Source organism: Bos indicus, chromosome 26, assembly GCF_029378745.1.
Source record: "Bos indicus isolate NIAB-ARS_2022 breed Sahiwal x Tharparkar chromosome 26, NIAB-ARS_B.indTharparkar_mat_pri_1.0, whole genome shotgun sequence".
Taxonomy (NCBI): Eukaryota; Metazoa; Chordata; class Mammalia; order Artiodactyla; family Bovidae; genus Bos; species Bos indicus.
Window position 1 is genome coordinate 23,555,537 of NC_091785.1, and position 12,786 is coordinate 23,568,322.

A 12,786-nucleotide genomic window follows, 5' to 3' on the forward strand; every position below is an offset into this window, starting at 1 on the left:
TATCTTGAGCATCTTTTGTTCCCAAAGTCACCTTTCATGATCTTTTGGCCACATTTGATACGTTGGCCACTTTTCTGCTTCTTGAAGTAGTTTTTTAAAAATTTGGCTTCCAAACACCAATCTCTCTTTTCTCTGCTCATGCCACCAGCCCCTCCTTCTCAGTCTCCATTTTGACAGTTATCTCCACTTCCTGCCCTGGGCTCAGGCTGCACACACCACCTCTCTTGGTGATCTCCACTGGTGTCTGGCTTCACTAGCCTTTCTTCTCTGGGAGTTCTCACTCTTCATCTGTAACCCCCATGGCTCACACTCTGTTGAATTCTGCACTTAGGTATGTAACTGCCGGTTTGATAATTCCGCTGCTGCTAAGTCGCATCAGTCGTGTCTGACTCTGTGCGACCCCATAGACGGCAGCCCACCAGGCTCCCACGTCCCTTTGATTGTCATGCAAGAACACTGGAGTGGGTTGCCATTTCCTTCTCCAATGCATGAAAGTGAAAAGTGAAAGTGAAGTCGCTCAGTCGCATCTGACTCTAGCAACCCCATGGACGATAGCCTGCCAGGCTCCTCCGTCCATGGGATTTTCCAGGCAAAAGTACTGGAGTGGGGTGCCATTGCCTTCTCCGGATATTTCCACTGGGAAGTCTAATAGGCATCTTGAACTTAACCTAACACTGAACTGATTTCTTCTTTCCAGGCGAGTACCTTCCACAGTCCTCTTCTATAAATGGCAACTCCGTCCTTCCCGTTGCTCAGGCCCCCAAATCCTATAGTCAGCCCTGGTTTGTCTCCTCCTTTCCCGCCTACATTCAGTCGATCAGCAAAACCTGTTGACTCTAATCTAAAATATAAACCCAGATTCTAAGTACTTCCCACCCCCTCCATTGTTGCCATCTGGTCCAGGCCACCATCCTTGTCACTGAGATCACTGAAATAACTTTTGTTTTTTTCAAATTTTGATCGGAGTATAGTTGCTTTGCAATGTTGTGTTTCTGCTCTACAGCAAGGTGAATCAGCTATACATACACGTATCAGTTCAGTTCAGTTGCTCAGTCCTGTCTGACACTTTGTGACCCTATGGACTACAGCATGCCAGGCTTCCTTGTCCATCACCAACTCCCAGAACTTGCTTAAACTCATGTCCATCGAGTCGGTGATGTCATCCAACCGTCTCATCTTCTGTCTCCTCCTCCTCCTTCCTTCAGTCTTTGCCAGCATCAGAGTCTTTTCCAATGAGTAAAAGTTCTTTGTATCAAGTGGCCAGAGTATTGGAGCTTCAGCTTCAGCATCAGCCCTTCCAGTGAATATTCAGGACCAATTTCCTTTAGGATTGACTGGTTGGATCTCCTTGCAGTCCAAGGGACTCTCAAGAATTTTCTCCAACACCACGGTTCAGAAGTGTCAGTTCTCCAGTGCTCAGCTTTCTTTCGGGTCCGACTCTCACATCCATACATGACTACTGGAAAAACCATACCTTTGACTATATGGACTTCTGTTGACAAAGTAATGTCTCTGCTTTTTAATATGCTGTCTAAATTGGTCATAGCTTTTCTTCCAAGGAGCAAATGTCTTTTAATTTCATGGCTGTGGTGATTTTGGAGCCCCAAATCACTGAAAATAAAGAAAATAAAGTCTGTCTGAAAATAAAGTTTCCGTTGTTACCCCATCTATTTGCCATGAAGTGATGGGACCAGATGCCATGATCTTAGTTTTTTGGATGTTGAGTTTTAGGCCAGCTTTTTCACTCTCCTCTTTCATTGTCATCAAGAGGCTCTTGAGTTCTTCTTCGCTTTCTGCCATAAGGGTGGTTTCATCTGCATATCTGAGATTATTGATATTTCTCTCAGCAATCTTGATTCCAACTACTTTTTGAACTTCCTTCCCATTTAGGTCACCACAGAGCACTGAGTACAGTTCCCTGTGGTATACAGTAGGTTCTCATTAGTTAGCTATTTTATACACACGATCCCTGGGTCTGGAAAATCCATTGACAGAAGAGCCTGGTGGGCTACAGTCCATGGGGTCGCAGAGTCAGATAGGACTGAGCAACTGCACACACGGTGTGCGCGCACACACAGACACACACACACACTTCAGTAAAAGCTAAGGTCTTGGTGATGGAGATGTGATCTGCACTACCCCCATCCCCAACTACCCCGGCCTCCCCCCCAACCCCCATCTCATCTTTGCTTTTTTCTCTCCTGCTTACTCTGCTCCAGCCACACTGCTTGCTTTCCCTCAAGCACGCCAGGCCTCTCCTTTCCAGGGCTCCGTCGTTCCCTCCACCTGAAACATCTTCTCCAACCCCTTACTTACTTCATTTGGCTCCTTAACGCCTTCCAGCATTGTTCAACTGTCCCCTTACTAGGGAGGCCCTTCCCTGGCCAGCCTAAGCTAAATAATTTGGCCTCTGCTTTTTTGTTCTGCACTGCACATTTTATACAGTCTGACATGCATTTATACTGTTTCCCTGAGTGTTTGTCTCCCCTGCTAGAATGTTCCTTGAAAGCCAGAGCTTTGTTTTGTGCCCTGAGGTATAAGCCTGGCATATATAGTAGACATCAGTACATATTTACTGAGTGAATGAATGAGTTTGTGACTATAGTTCATGACACTTACATAGCATTGTACCTTATGGATTATACATTATGTTCAAAAACGTTAGATCGTTGGTCAGTGTGTTCAATTTTTGTACATCAGACTAAATCTAACTAATGCTACTTAAAGTGTATTGACTTCCTTGACGGCCTATACGCAAACTGGTTTCCTTGGGAGATCTTAAGTATGGCCTTCAAATCTATCCTCCATCTTGTTTTATTTTAGTGAAGGGGGACCTGACTTCTAACTTACAGAGCATTTCTTTATTTTATCACTGGTTTCATTCTTAGGAACTTTATTGATTCCTACTTGTTGAATTATTATAATTCTTATGTTAGGTAAACTGGGAAATGTTTAAAAACAGAGGCATATCAAATGCCTCCTTTGCCCTAATGCCCTTGTTTATGGGAGGGCTACAACACTGCATGGGCTTCCCTGGTAGCCAAGTGGTAAAGAATCCACCTGTGGTGTAAGAGACACAGAAGATGGGGTTTCGGTCCCTGGGTCAGGAAGATCCTATGGAGGAGGACATGGCAGCCCACTCCAGCATTCTTGAGGGGAGAATTCCATGGACAGAGGAGCCAGGTGGGGTACAGTCCATGGGGTTGCAGAGTTGGACATGACTGAAGCAACTTATGGCACCCCACTCCAGCACTCTTGCCTGGAAAATCCCATGGATGGAGGAGCCTGGTGGGCCGCAGTCCATGGGGTCGCTAAGAGTCGGACACGACTGAGCGACTTCACTTTCACTTTTCACTTTCATGCATTGGAGAAGGCAATGGCAACCCACTCCAGTGTTCTTGCCTGGAGAATCCCAGGGACGGAGGAGCCTGGTGGGCTGCCGTCTATGGGGTCGCACAGAGTCGGACATGACTGAAGCGACTTAGCAGCAGCAGCAGAAGCAACTTAGCATGCACACATGACGCTGCACAACTCCTACAATTGTGGGACACAGCAGCCATGGCAGACGTAAAATGTTTGGCTTTAGTTCCTCATCGTTGAATCTTCTGTTTGTTTTCTTCCTGCTGTTCAAAACAAGTGGCGTTTTAAGACCCCTGTCTGCTTTGTGCTCACATTGTTCGGTCGTTTGGAGTACTGCTTGTTGCTTGTTATTAGCTCAGCTGTGTCAAGTTTTTCCTGATTCCATTCTACTTCATCTGCTCACTTGGCTTTCTTCCTTAGGTGTTTCAGATACTCTGCCTACTGTTCCATTTCACTTGATTGACATCAAACTTGTATGAGAGCAAATGAGTCCATATTTTCATCAGGCGGTTACGGTACCCTTTGTCAGCCTAATCATTACCTAGTTAATTATCCCTATCAAAATACAAATGGTATCTGTCATTCAGAATCTGAGCCTAGCATTGTGGTAAGGTTAAAAGATTCGAGCGTGGCAACTGACAACAATTCTGAGCCGATTCTCCAGAGAGATGATGCAGTACTTTGATTTGGGGAGCAGTGGAAGCAGGCGGAGGCAGAAATTTGATCCTAATTTTATTGCATATAGATGATTTTACTTAGCCTACCTCACAGTGAAGACGTGTTATTATAATTTCATCTGTGTAAGTGCCCTGTTTTGAACACATAGCAGTTAAAATCTAGGTGATTATTTCACAGTGAACTTAACAATTCTGAATTTGACTGGAAATGTGTTTATGGAGCCCTATACTCTGAAGAGAGGCCTGCATAGATTCTCCTAGGTCTGACTTAAGTATTCCATTAGTCATCTAGGACCAGACTAGTCGAGAGGCTGTAGGTATAAGTTTCAGGACAGTTTGAAATGACATGAATACTGCAAGACCCCTTATAGCTAGCCACAAAGGGCTGTCTCCAAGCCCTAATTGTACCAGCAATGTCTGCTTTATTCTATATATAATTAATCAAGTTTATATAATCTAGCTATATTAAAAAGCTTTAGTGCTATTTCATGCCTGTAATCGCATATTGTGCTGATTGCTGTGTTTTTATTCTTCTCTTTGGAAGTTAAGAATCCATCAGTTCATAATCTTTTCCAGTTTTTGGTTTATAAATATCTTTTATTAGTTTCCCCAAAATTGCTTTGCTGCTTTCAATCCTGGCTTAATCCCTCCAACGCTCAGGTTAAGAATGATGTTATTTGAGCTCAGTTCTTTAAATTTCTGTTTTGATAAGTTTATATTTTCCCTTTGATGGTTCCATTGATGAGGCCAAAGGCTGAACTCCCTGCAGTGAATGGTTAAGTAGGGGAAGAGGTACCTTATATTGCTGTCTTCCAAAAGCATGATTAGAGAAGAGGGATATCTTTTTTTTTTTTTGGTACTGCTTACTGGGAAGAAGGTTAGAAAACAAGACTTCTCACCAGGAATTCCAAAGCTAAAAATATGTGACTCTGGGGCAGATGAAGAAGTTTCAACATTGGAGGTGGGGGTGTGAAAGGGAACACTGAGCTAGGAAGAAAACCTAATTTTCCATCTAAGAAGCCTAGCTTACATGAATAATTTCTAGAGTAAGGCCTTTTCCAGTCAGATCTGTTGGTGCTGTCGAGCTGGTATTTCAAGTATGTCCATCTGCATTTAAACGAATTGCTCCAAGACAATCTGATTATGCGGTAGTTACTTTGGTGAGAATAGCGCCTCAGTGGAATGGAAACTTCATTTTGAGTCTAATATTAGACCTTGCTTTGGAAAATTCCTTTTAAATGATCACAAGCTGGGAATAGCAAAAGAATTTAACTTTCGACAGACAGCATTCACCAAGAATTTTTAACTGCTTATGTTTGGGTCCTTGGGAAAGCAGATGGGAGAAACTGACCTAACCAAACTGACTAGACTGGAATTGACTTGACCTGATGCGGTGTTTATATATCTGTTGCTGATAAGTTTCCCTTGTAGTCTCATTTGCTCAAAATATTTTCATTCTTTGAGTGTGAGCACGCTAAGGATGCAGATTGTTAGGATGCCTAGTTGTCTTAACAATCTTAACTTCTCAGTCTCCAGACAGCGTTGCCTGCAAAGGGGTCTGAGGCAGAGCAGAAAGGGCAGATGAACCCACAGACCCAAAGCCAGCCTCTGAGTAAGTAGGTGCTGGGAACTTCATCAGAACTGGTCTTCAGGAAATTTTTAGTTTGGCTGGTTGTGTCTGAGCAAACTCACCCAGTTTGAAGTAAAGTTTATTTAAATGACGTGCCCTCACTCCCACCGCCTCCAAAAAAACCCTCACCCTGTCATTTAAAAATATAATTACATTGGGTAGGGGGAGGCTCAAGAGGGGGAAGATATATGAATACATATAGCTGATTCATGTTGTCCTGCAGCAGAAATTAACATTGTAAAACAGTTATGCTCCAATTAAAGAAAATAATATAATGTTAAAATGATCATGAAGTTTCCAGATATCATGTCTCCTTGGCTTAGCTTAAGGATACGTTTCAGCTGCCCTCATGGCTTGGTTTAGGAAAACCAATGATTGGTGTATGAGATAAATTTAATATTTTTAAAAGATCTTTCTGAAATTGAGATGCATCCTTTTTTAATTTTCAAATTTTTAATTGGAGGACAATTGCTTTACAATATTGTGTTGGTTTCTGCCATACCTCACCATGAATCAGCCATAGATATACACGTGTCCCCTCTCTCTTAAACTCCCTCCCCCCTCCCACCCCTCTAGGTTGTCACAGAGCACCTGATTTGAGTTCTCTGCGTCATAGAGCAAATTTCACTGGCTATCTATTTTACATATGGTAATTTATGTTTCTGTCACAGTGCACATTTAATGTAGTAGACTTTTTCTTTCTGACTAAGCTGGTAATAGTTGATAGTGCCTTAGAATTGAGGAAGAATATTGATAAATTAATATAAGCTACCATTTATTGATTGCCCAGTTGATCCCAGTTCCTGCCTTTGCTAGGTACATTATCCCTGATTCTAACGATAATCCTGCATGGCAGCAGTTATCATGAGCCTGGGTTTAGAGAAGAGGAGACTGAGGCTCAGAAAAGTTACATAGGCCTTGGTCCTGATCACACAGCTGGTGGTAGCTAAAGCGGTGATACTAGAGTTCGCATCCAGAAGTGGTCGGTTTCACAGCATGTGTTCTTATAGGATATCTTTTTGATGTTTACTATATTTGAAATTAAACCTGAGGAATTTTAAACATTTACTTATTTTTAAGGGACAACCATGAATCCATTAAGTGGTAACGTAGCATTTTTAGTAAAAATAACTTTTTCCAAAACTTGAATAGTAAAGAGAGTAGTGGTTGCCTTTCTGTGTATTGTTTATTATCAAGCTAAATGGAGGGCAGCTAGATCCTCTTCTGCATTCAGTCTGTGCTATACACTGTTTTTATTGAGGCGTGTGAAGAAACTCTGTCCTCACACAGATATGTATTTGAAAAGGGAGGGGTATTTTAATAACCTTTATGAATATTTAGATGTTCTTTGATAATAACCCCAACCCCCCCAAGTGATCGCTTCTTTAAGGTTAGTTGCGGTGTAGCATCTGAAACTATGCCAGTGGACTTGTGGTGCCCTGTTCCATTAAGATCTTTTGGTCTGGAATCTTCCTTACAAAAGAATTCTGAGTAATGTGTGTAGCTATTCCCTGACTCCAACAAGTAGAGCTTAATTCCTGCCACTCGCCCTCCCTGGGGGTGGGGCTAGACCAAATGACTTGCTTCCAAAGAGTAGAATGAGGACAAAGGGAAAATGGGTAACTTCTGTGGTGGAGAAGCCTGAGGATCACTGCCCTGGCCACACAGTGACCGTGGACGTCGCCTGTGATGATGTGAGCCCTGATGTCCTGTAACGAAAAAACTCACATCGGAAAAGTATGTCCAAATCAGAAGATATTCTGCAGAGTACCTGACCAGAACTCCTTGATTGTCAAGCTCGTGAAAAACAAGGGCAGACTGGGAAACCGTCATAGACCAGAGGAAACTGGGAAGACACGACAGCTAAGTGCAGTGTGGTCCTCAAGATTGGATACTTGAACAGAAAGAGGACATTAATGGAAAAACTGGTGAAATCCAAATAAAATCTAGAATGTCCTTACTGTTACCATATCAGTGTCAACTTCTAGTTTTGATGAATATATCATGGTAAAGTAAGGTGTTAATAGTGGAAGGGGGAAGTTGAGTAAAGGGTATACAAGAACTCTGTCACTTTTCTGTAAATCTAAAATTACTGCAAAATAAAAGGTTTTTAAAAATCCACTGTTATGCATTGCATTTTGAATAACTCGTTTACCCATGCATGATTTGGTAACATCATGGCCATGGTCATTTGGAGAATACTGGTTCACAGAGTTAGGCAGATCTTTGAACTGTTGACACATTTTATTGTTCAGTACTTTACAAATCACATTTGTTAATAGCGCCACCTGTCTCCATCAGGTAAGTCTTCACTGAGAAGCTCTCAAGTTTCACGGTGGTGGATCCAAGTTTCCAGAAATCCTAATTTTCCCTTGAAAGCTCAGATGTTCTGTTTGGCAATGAACACTGCTGTTGTTTTCCTGAATGTAATAGGCTCATCGTGTTCATTTTCAAGAAAATGTCTGCCAAATATCCAAGTCTAAATAACCATAGCTTGGTAGTTATTCTTTAAAATGTTTGGTGAAAAAATTGATCCAACTTGCAACTCAGTTTGCATGAGTCCTTTTCCTCAAAACAACTATCATACTTCAGAATGCAAGAGAAATGTTTTATGGTACTTTTCAATTTGTCATGTACAATATTGAAAGACAAGTCCCAGGAATCAAGATTTAATTAAGCTGATTACTTCTACTGTGTCATCAAGGATATTTTTTTCCCTATGGAAAAGAATTATTTTTACAATTTTTAATTGAAATACAGTTGATTTACAGTGTTCTGTTAATTCCAGGTGTATAGCAAAGTGATTCAGTTTTATATACTTTTAAAAATTCTCTTCCATTGTAGGTTCTCACAAGATATTGAGTATAGTTCCCTGTACTATAGGGAACATTTTATGAAGTCCTATACAGTAGGTCCATGATGGCTATAGATTTTATCCACAGTAATTTGTATGTTTTAATCCCAAACTCCTAATTTAAAGGATACTTGAACAGATTTTCCCCATTTTACTGTGTGTGTGTGTGTGTGTGTGTGTTGGAGAAGACAGTGACCACTAGTAGTGACCTACTACTACCGCTGCCTTGACTTGTGCTGAGGCACTTTTATACCATTGGTGCAAATACCAACACAGTAGAAAACTCCAGGAACATTTTAGTAATCTAAATGAAAAGGATTTGGCCTTTCTGACTTTCCTAAAATGGTCCTGGGTGCCCCTAGGGGTCCACAGACCACACCTTGAGAGCTGCTGTCCTCAGGTAAAGCAGCAGTTGCTAAGTGGTCACAAAGGAACAGCTGACATAACCAAGACCAGCTCCATTAAGAAGCACATGGCGCCATGGTGGTGCCCGGGGTGTAGATGATGATGCTGTTTTGGCTTAACTGGTCTTACTTTTGATGGCCCATGCAGCTTTGCCATTTGTTTGTGGACAAACATTTCTAAACCATTTTTAAATGCTGAAAGGTAGACTTTGATAATCTGGTATCTGTGTTTGCTGCTGTTTTTAACATAATCCTTTATAAGATTTCATTCAGGAAATTGAGAAAATCACCTCTGAAAATTACCTCTTTGCTTTCTTTCCTTTAAAGGTAAATCTCACCTGGCTATTGTGCAGCGAGTAAACAATGAGGGAGAGGGGGATCCATTTTATGAAGTTCTGGGAATTGTCACATTAGAGGATGTGATTGAAGAAATCATCAAATCTGAGATTCTAGATGAAACAGATTTATACAGTGAGTACCGTCGCCTGAGTATAACTTTGCAAAACCTTTGCTTTTATTTGCCATGTTGTTTGTGAGTCATCTGACATCTCTCCAGCTGTTGTCTGTCTATTTCTAATAACACACAGTGTGTGTAGGCTGGGTACCACCTACAAGTATACACCAGTCTTTCCACCGCAGAGGAAGAAGAGTGCAGGTCCTGTAATATCAACTGGCCATGGTTTTTTATTTTTGAAAAGCCAACTGCTTCTGAGCTGGGCATTATTTGCCCTGAACAGAGAACTCCATCCTTGGCTTTCATTTTACACAGTTAGGCAAATTGTTTCAGTTAAGTTTCTGCCTCTACTTAAAGTCATAATTCAAATGCTTAAAAACTGAAAAGGGTTTGTGGATAGGAACTGTTGAAATTTCCTCGTTCTAGTACCCATGGGTCGGGATAGAGGTGAAGTTTGCAGGCGTAGTTTTGCTGGGTAGTGTTGTCACTGCGGAGTATATAGCAAGAGCAGGACAGGTTAGGGTACACAGTCAAAGCGTGTCTTTCTCGTTCTGTTTCTCTGCCTTCTGGGAGGTGGGCTTGGATTGGGGACGGTGGGTATCCACAGCTGTTTGCCCAGGAGTAGGGTTGGTCCTGGGGCTTCCCAGGTGGTGCTAGTGGTAAAGAACCCACCTGCCAGTGTAGGAGATGTTTTAAGAGACACAGGTTCGATCCCTGGATTGGGAAGATCCCCTGGAGGAGGGCATGGCAACCCACCCCAGGATTCTCTTGCCTGGGGAATCCCATGGACTGGTGCACTGCAGTCCTTAGGGTCACGCAGAGCCAAACACGACTGAAGTGACTTAGCACACACACATAGGCCGGATCCTGGGCTGGGCAATGAACCTGCATTCTGTCCTATTAAATCCACAACTGTTGGATTTCCTCAGCCTCACTCTTAGCAAAGTAATACTCTTTAAAGAGTTTCTTAATGCCAAAGATGGCCTGAGGCCTGAGATGTTAGGGGCTGTCAAAGGTGGTATAGAGAAGGAGAATTTGGGCTCTTTGTATCCTGTTGAGCTTTTCAAGCTTGAATTGGAGGGGAAAAGGGACCGTTCAGGTGGCCTGGAGCACCAAGGACAAAACCAGCCTTGCTCAAAGCAGAGTCATTTTATTCAGGCCTATTGGAAAGGGAATGTCCCTCATTTTAAAACTGAAGTCTTCTGTCCACCCTTAAAAAAAAAAAATTAATATTTATTTCTTGACCTGCTTCCCAAATGGATCTTATTTTTTCCCTCACATCTGTATAGTGTTCTTTAAACAACCCCGGTCCCTATGTGTTTTATCCTTTTGACTCTTGGAAAATAATCAGAGCTTTCATAATAGAGAATATTGTTAATTGTGTGTTTACATTCTTTTCATCCTTCCTCACAGAGACTGTTTAATACCAAGTGTGTCTCTGCATATTTATATGTTTCCCCAGGGGTAATCCTCAGTGTAAGAAAGATAATCTAGACATTTATGCGCCTTTATGTTTACACTTCAGCTCACTTCTTTTAAACCTTGATGAGACTGATTTCATACATGGCTTCCTGAGATGAGATACTGAACTGTGTTTCAAGGATAGTCTTGATTCAGTTCAGGGATGATGACGACCTTTGACATTAGAAAATGATTCAGAATGCTTGCCTTGATTTTTGCTGCCTGACTTTAAAGAGAATTTGGGACAGAGGAAAATTCCAGGTTGTGATTGCCTTCTCCCCAGGACAAGCCTGATTAGTCGTCAGTGTTTTGCCTTAGGCATGAAATGGTAATGTAAAGACTCATGATTCTTGAGGGCGGAAAGCAAGCAATTAGGAAAAGCAAGCAAATTGTCTCTAACCTAGTTTTTTCTTGATCATTACTTTGTCCAGAAGTTTTGCATTTGACACGTTCAAGATCAAGGATTGGCAAACTACACTTACAAGCTAAAAAAAATTTTTTTAACATTTTTTCAGTTGTTAAAAAGTCAAAAGAATATTATTTTGTGACACGTAAAAATGATACGGAATTAAAATGTCCTATCCAGAATACAGTTTTACTGCAGCACAGCCCTGCTAATTCATTTTCACATGGCTTCTTTTTGCTCAACAGCAGAGTTGTAGTTGCAACAGAGTGTACATGGCCCGCAAGCCTGAAATATTTACTGTCCAGCCCTTTGCAGAGGAAATGTGCTGACCTCTGTTCTGAATCACTCCTTCGTATTTGCTTGACCTTGAGGGTCTCATGGTCTGGGGTATTATTACTAAGATCAACAGATAATATTATTAAAATCAATCACAAATAATCACTGTTCTGTGAAAGTGTTCTTGTTCATTTCTCGAGGTTTTGTGTGTGTGTGTGTGTGTGTGCTCTTTCAGCAGAGGCTGGCAGGGACATGCTTCTCTGTGTCTTCTGTAGTGTGATTGTTCTTCCTGCTGTGTGGCAGCCTGAGTAACAGGAGCCTGTGTGCGCCCTGGGCTCATGTCCTGTCGCTGCGTGGTTGTGTAAAGGCTCTACGAGGGGAGGATTTTTGTCCACAGCTGCCCATTAATAATACTTAGAAGGGCCCTGTAGACCTTCCCAGCGTATGTCCACGGTCATCCCTAATCATGTTACCTGTGATTTCGTACTCTGGATTGTGTCATAGCCACGCCTGTGCTGCACTGGTCCGATGAGTGTCCCTCCCCTCTCCACGTGCTGTTTGTATGTAGCGTGCCCACCATCTGGAGAGCGAGCTTAGCCTTTCCAATATATCGTGTCATTTTTTGTTCAAAAAGAGCCCTGATCTAATGGAATGTGTTTCCTTACTTTTTCCTTTTCTCGTTCCTCCCTCAGCTGATAACAGAACGAAAAAGAAAGTGGCCCATCGAGAAAGAAAGCAAGATTTTTCTGCCTTTAAGCAAACAGACAGCGAGATGAAGGTTAAAATATCACCACAGCTTCTCTTGGCCATGCACCGTTTCCTAGCAACAGGCAAGTGCGCTTATCACAGTTTGAAATCTCTGCCAACCCTGGAGCAAGTTTCTCGCCCACGCTGACTGGGGTGGGCTGGGGGTGGAGCCTGGGACCTGGGGTGATAAGTAATGCCACTTTTGTGTTTTGTTTTTTTTGTTTTGTTTTGTTTTTTTCTTTTTAAATTCTCTCCTCTCCTATGTTCAGTGTCGGCATGAACCCTCTGAGACATTTACCAGGGGTGGACCAGTAACTTAAAATTGGTCTGAAAGGTAAGGATGAATGTTAGTGCCACACTGCATGTGAACGGTAGGCCAGGCCATCCGCTTCAGCTCAGTCCAGGGGAGAGCCAGCTGGCGGAGCAGGCGGACAGTGCATACCAGACCCCATCTCGGTGTGTCAGGCATTGAGTAGCTCTCTCTTCAGCTTGCCTCGGAAGAACAGTTGGACATCAG

At 42.3% G+C, this 12,786-nt stretch overlaps 1 protein-coding gene across 3 annotated transcripts in view; it reads left to right on the top strand.

Annotated features, from left to right (window-relative positions):
• The window catches only part of CNNM2 (cyclin and CBS domain divalent metal cation transport mediator 2), a 184,070-nt gene that overhangs the window by 139,833 nt on the left and 31,451 nt on the right, over positions 1-12,786 (top strand). For 2 of the 3 annotated variants that reach the window (XM_019988575.2, XM_019988576.2), the window contains exons 2-3: positions 9,253-9,396; positions 12,215-12,352. In XM_019988575.2, coding sequence (XP_019844134.2) covers positions 9,253-9,396; positions 12,215-12,352 — 282 coding nt within the window. Of the gene's footprint in view, positions 1-9,252; positions 9,397-12,214; positions 12,353-12,786 lie in introns of those variants that run through there. The other variant, XR_011564267.1, reaches the window with a different exon arrangement.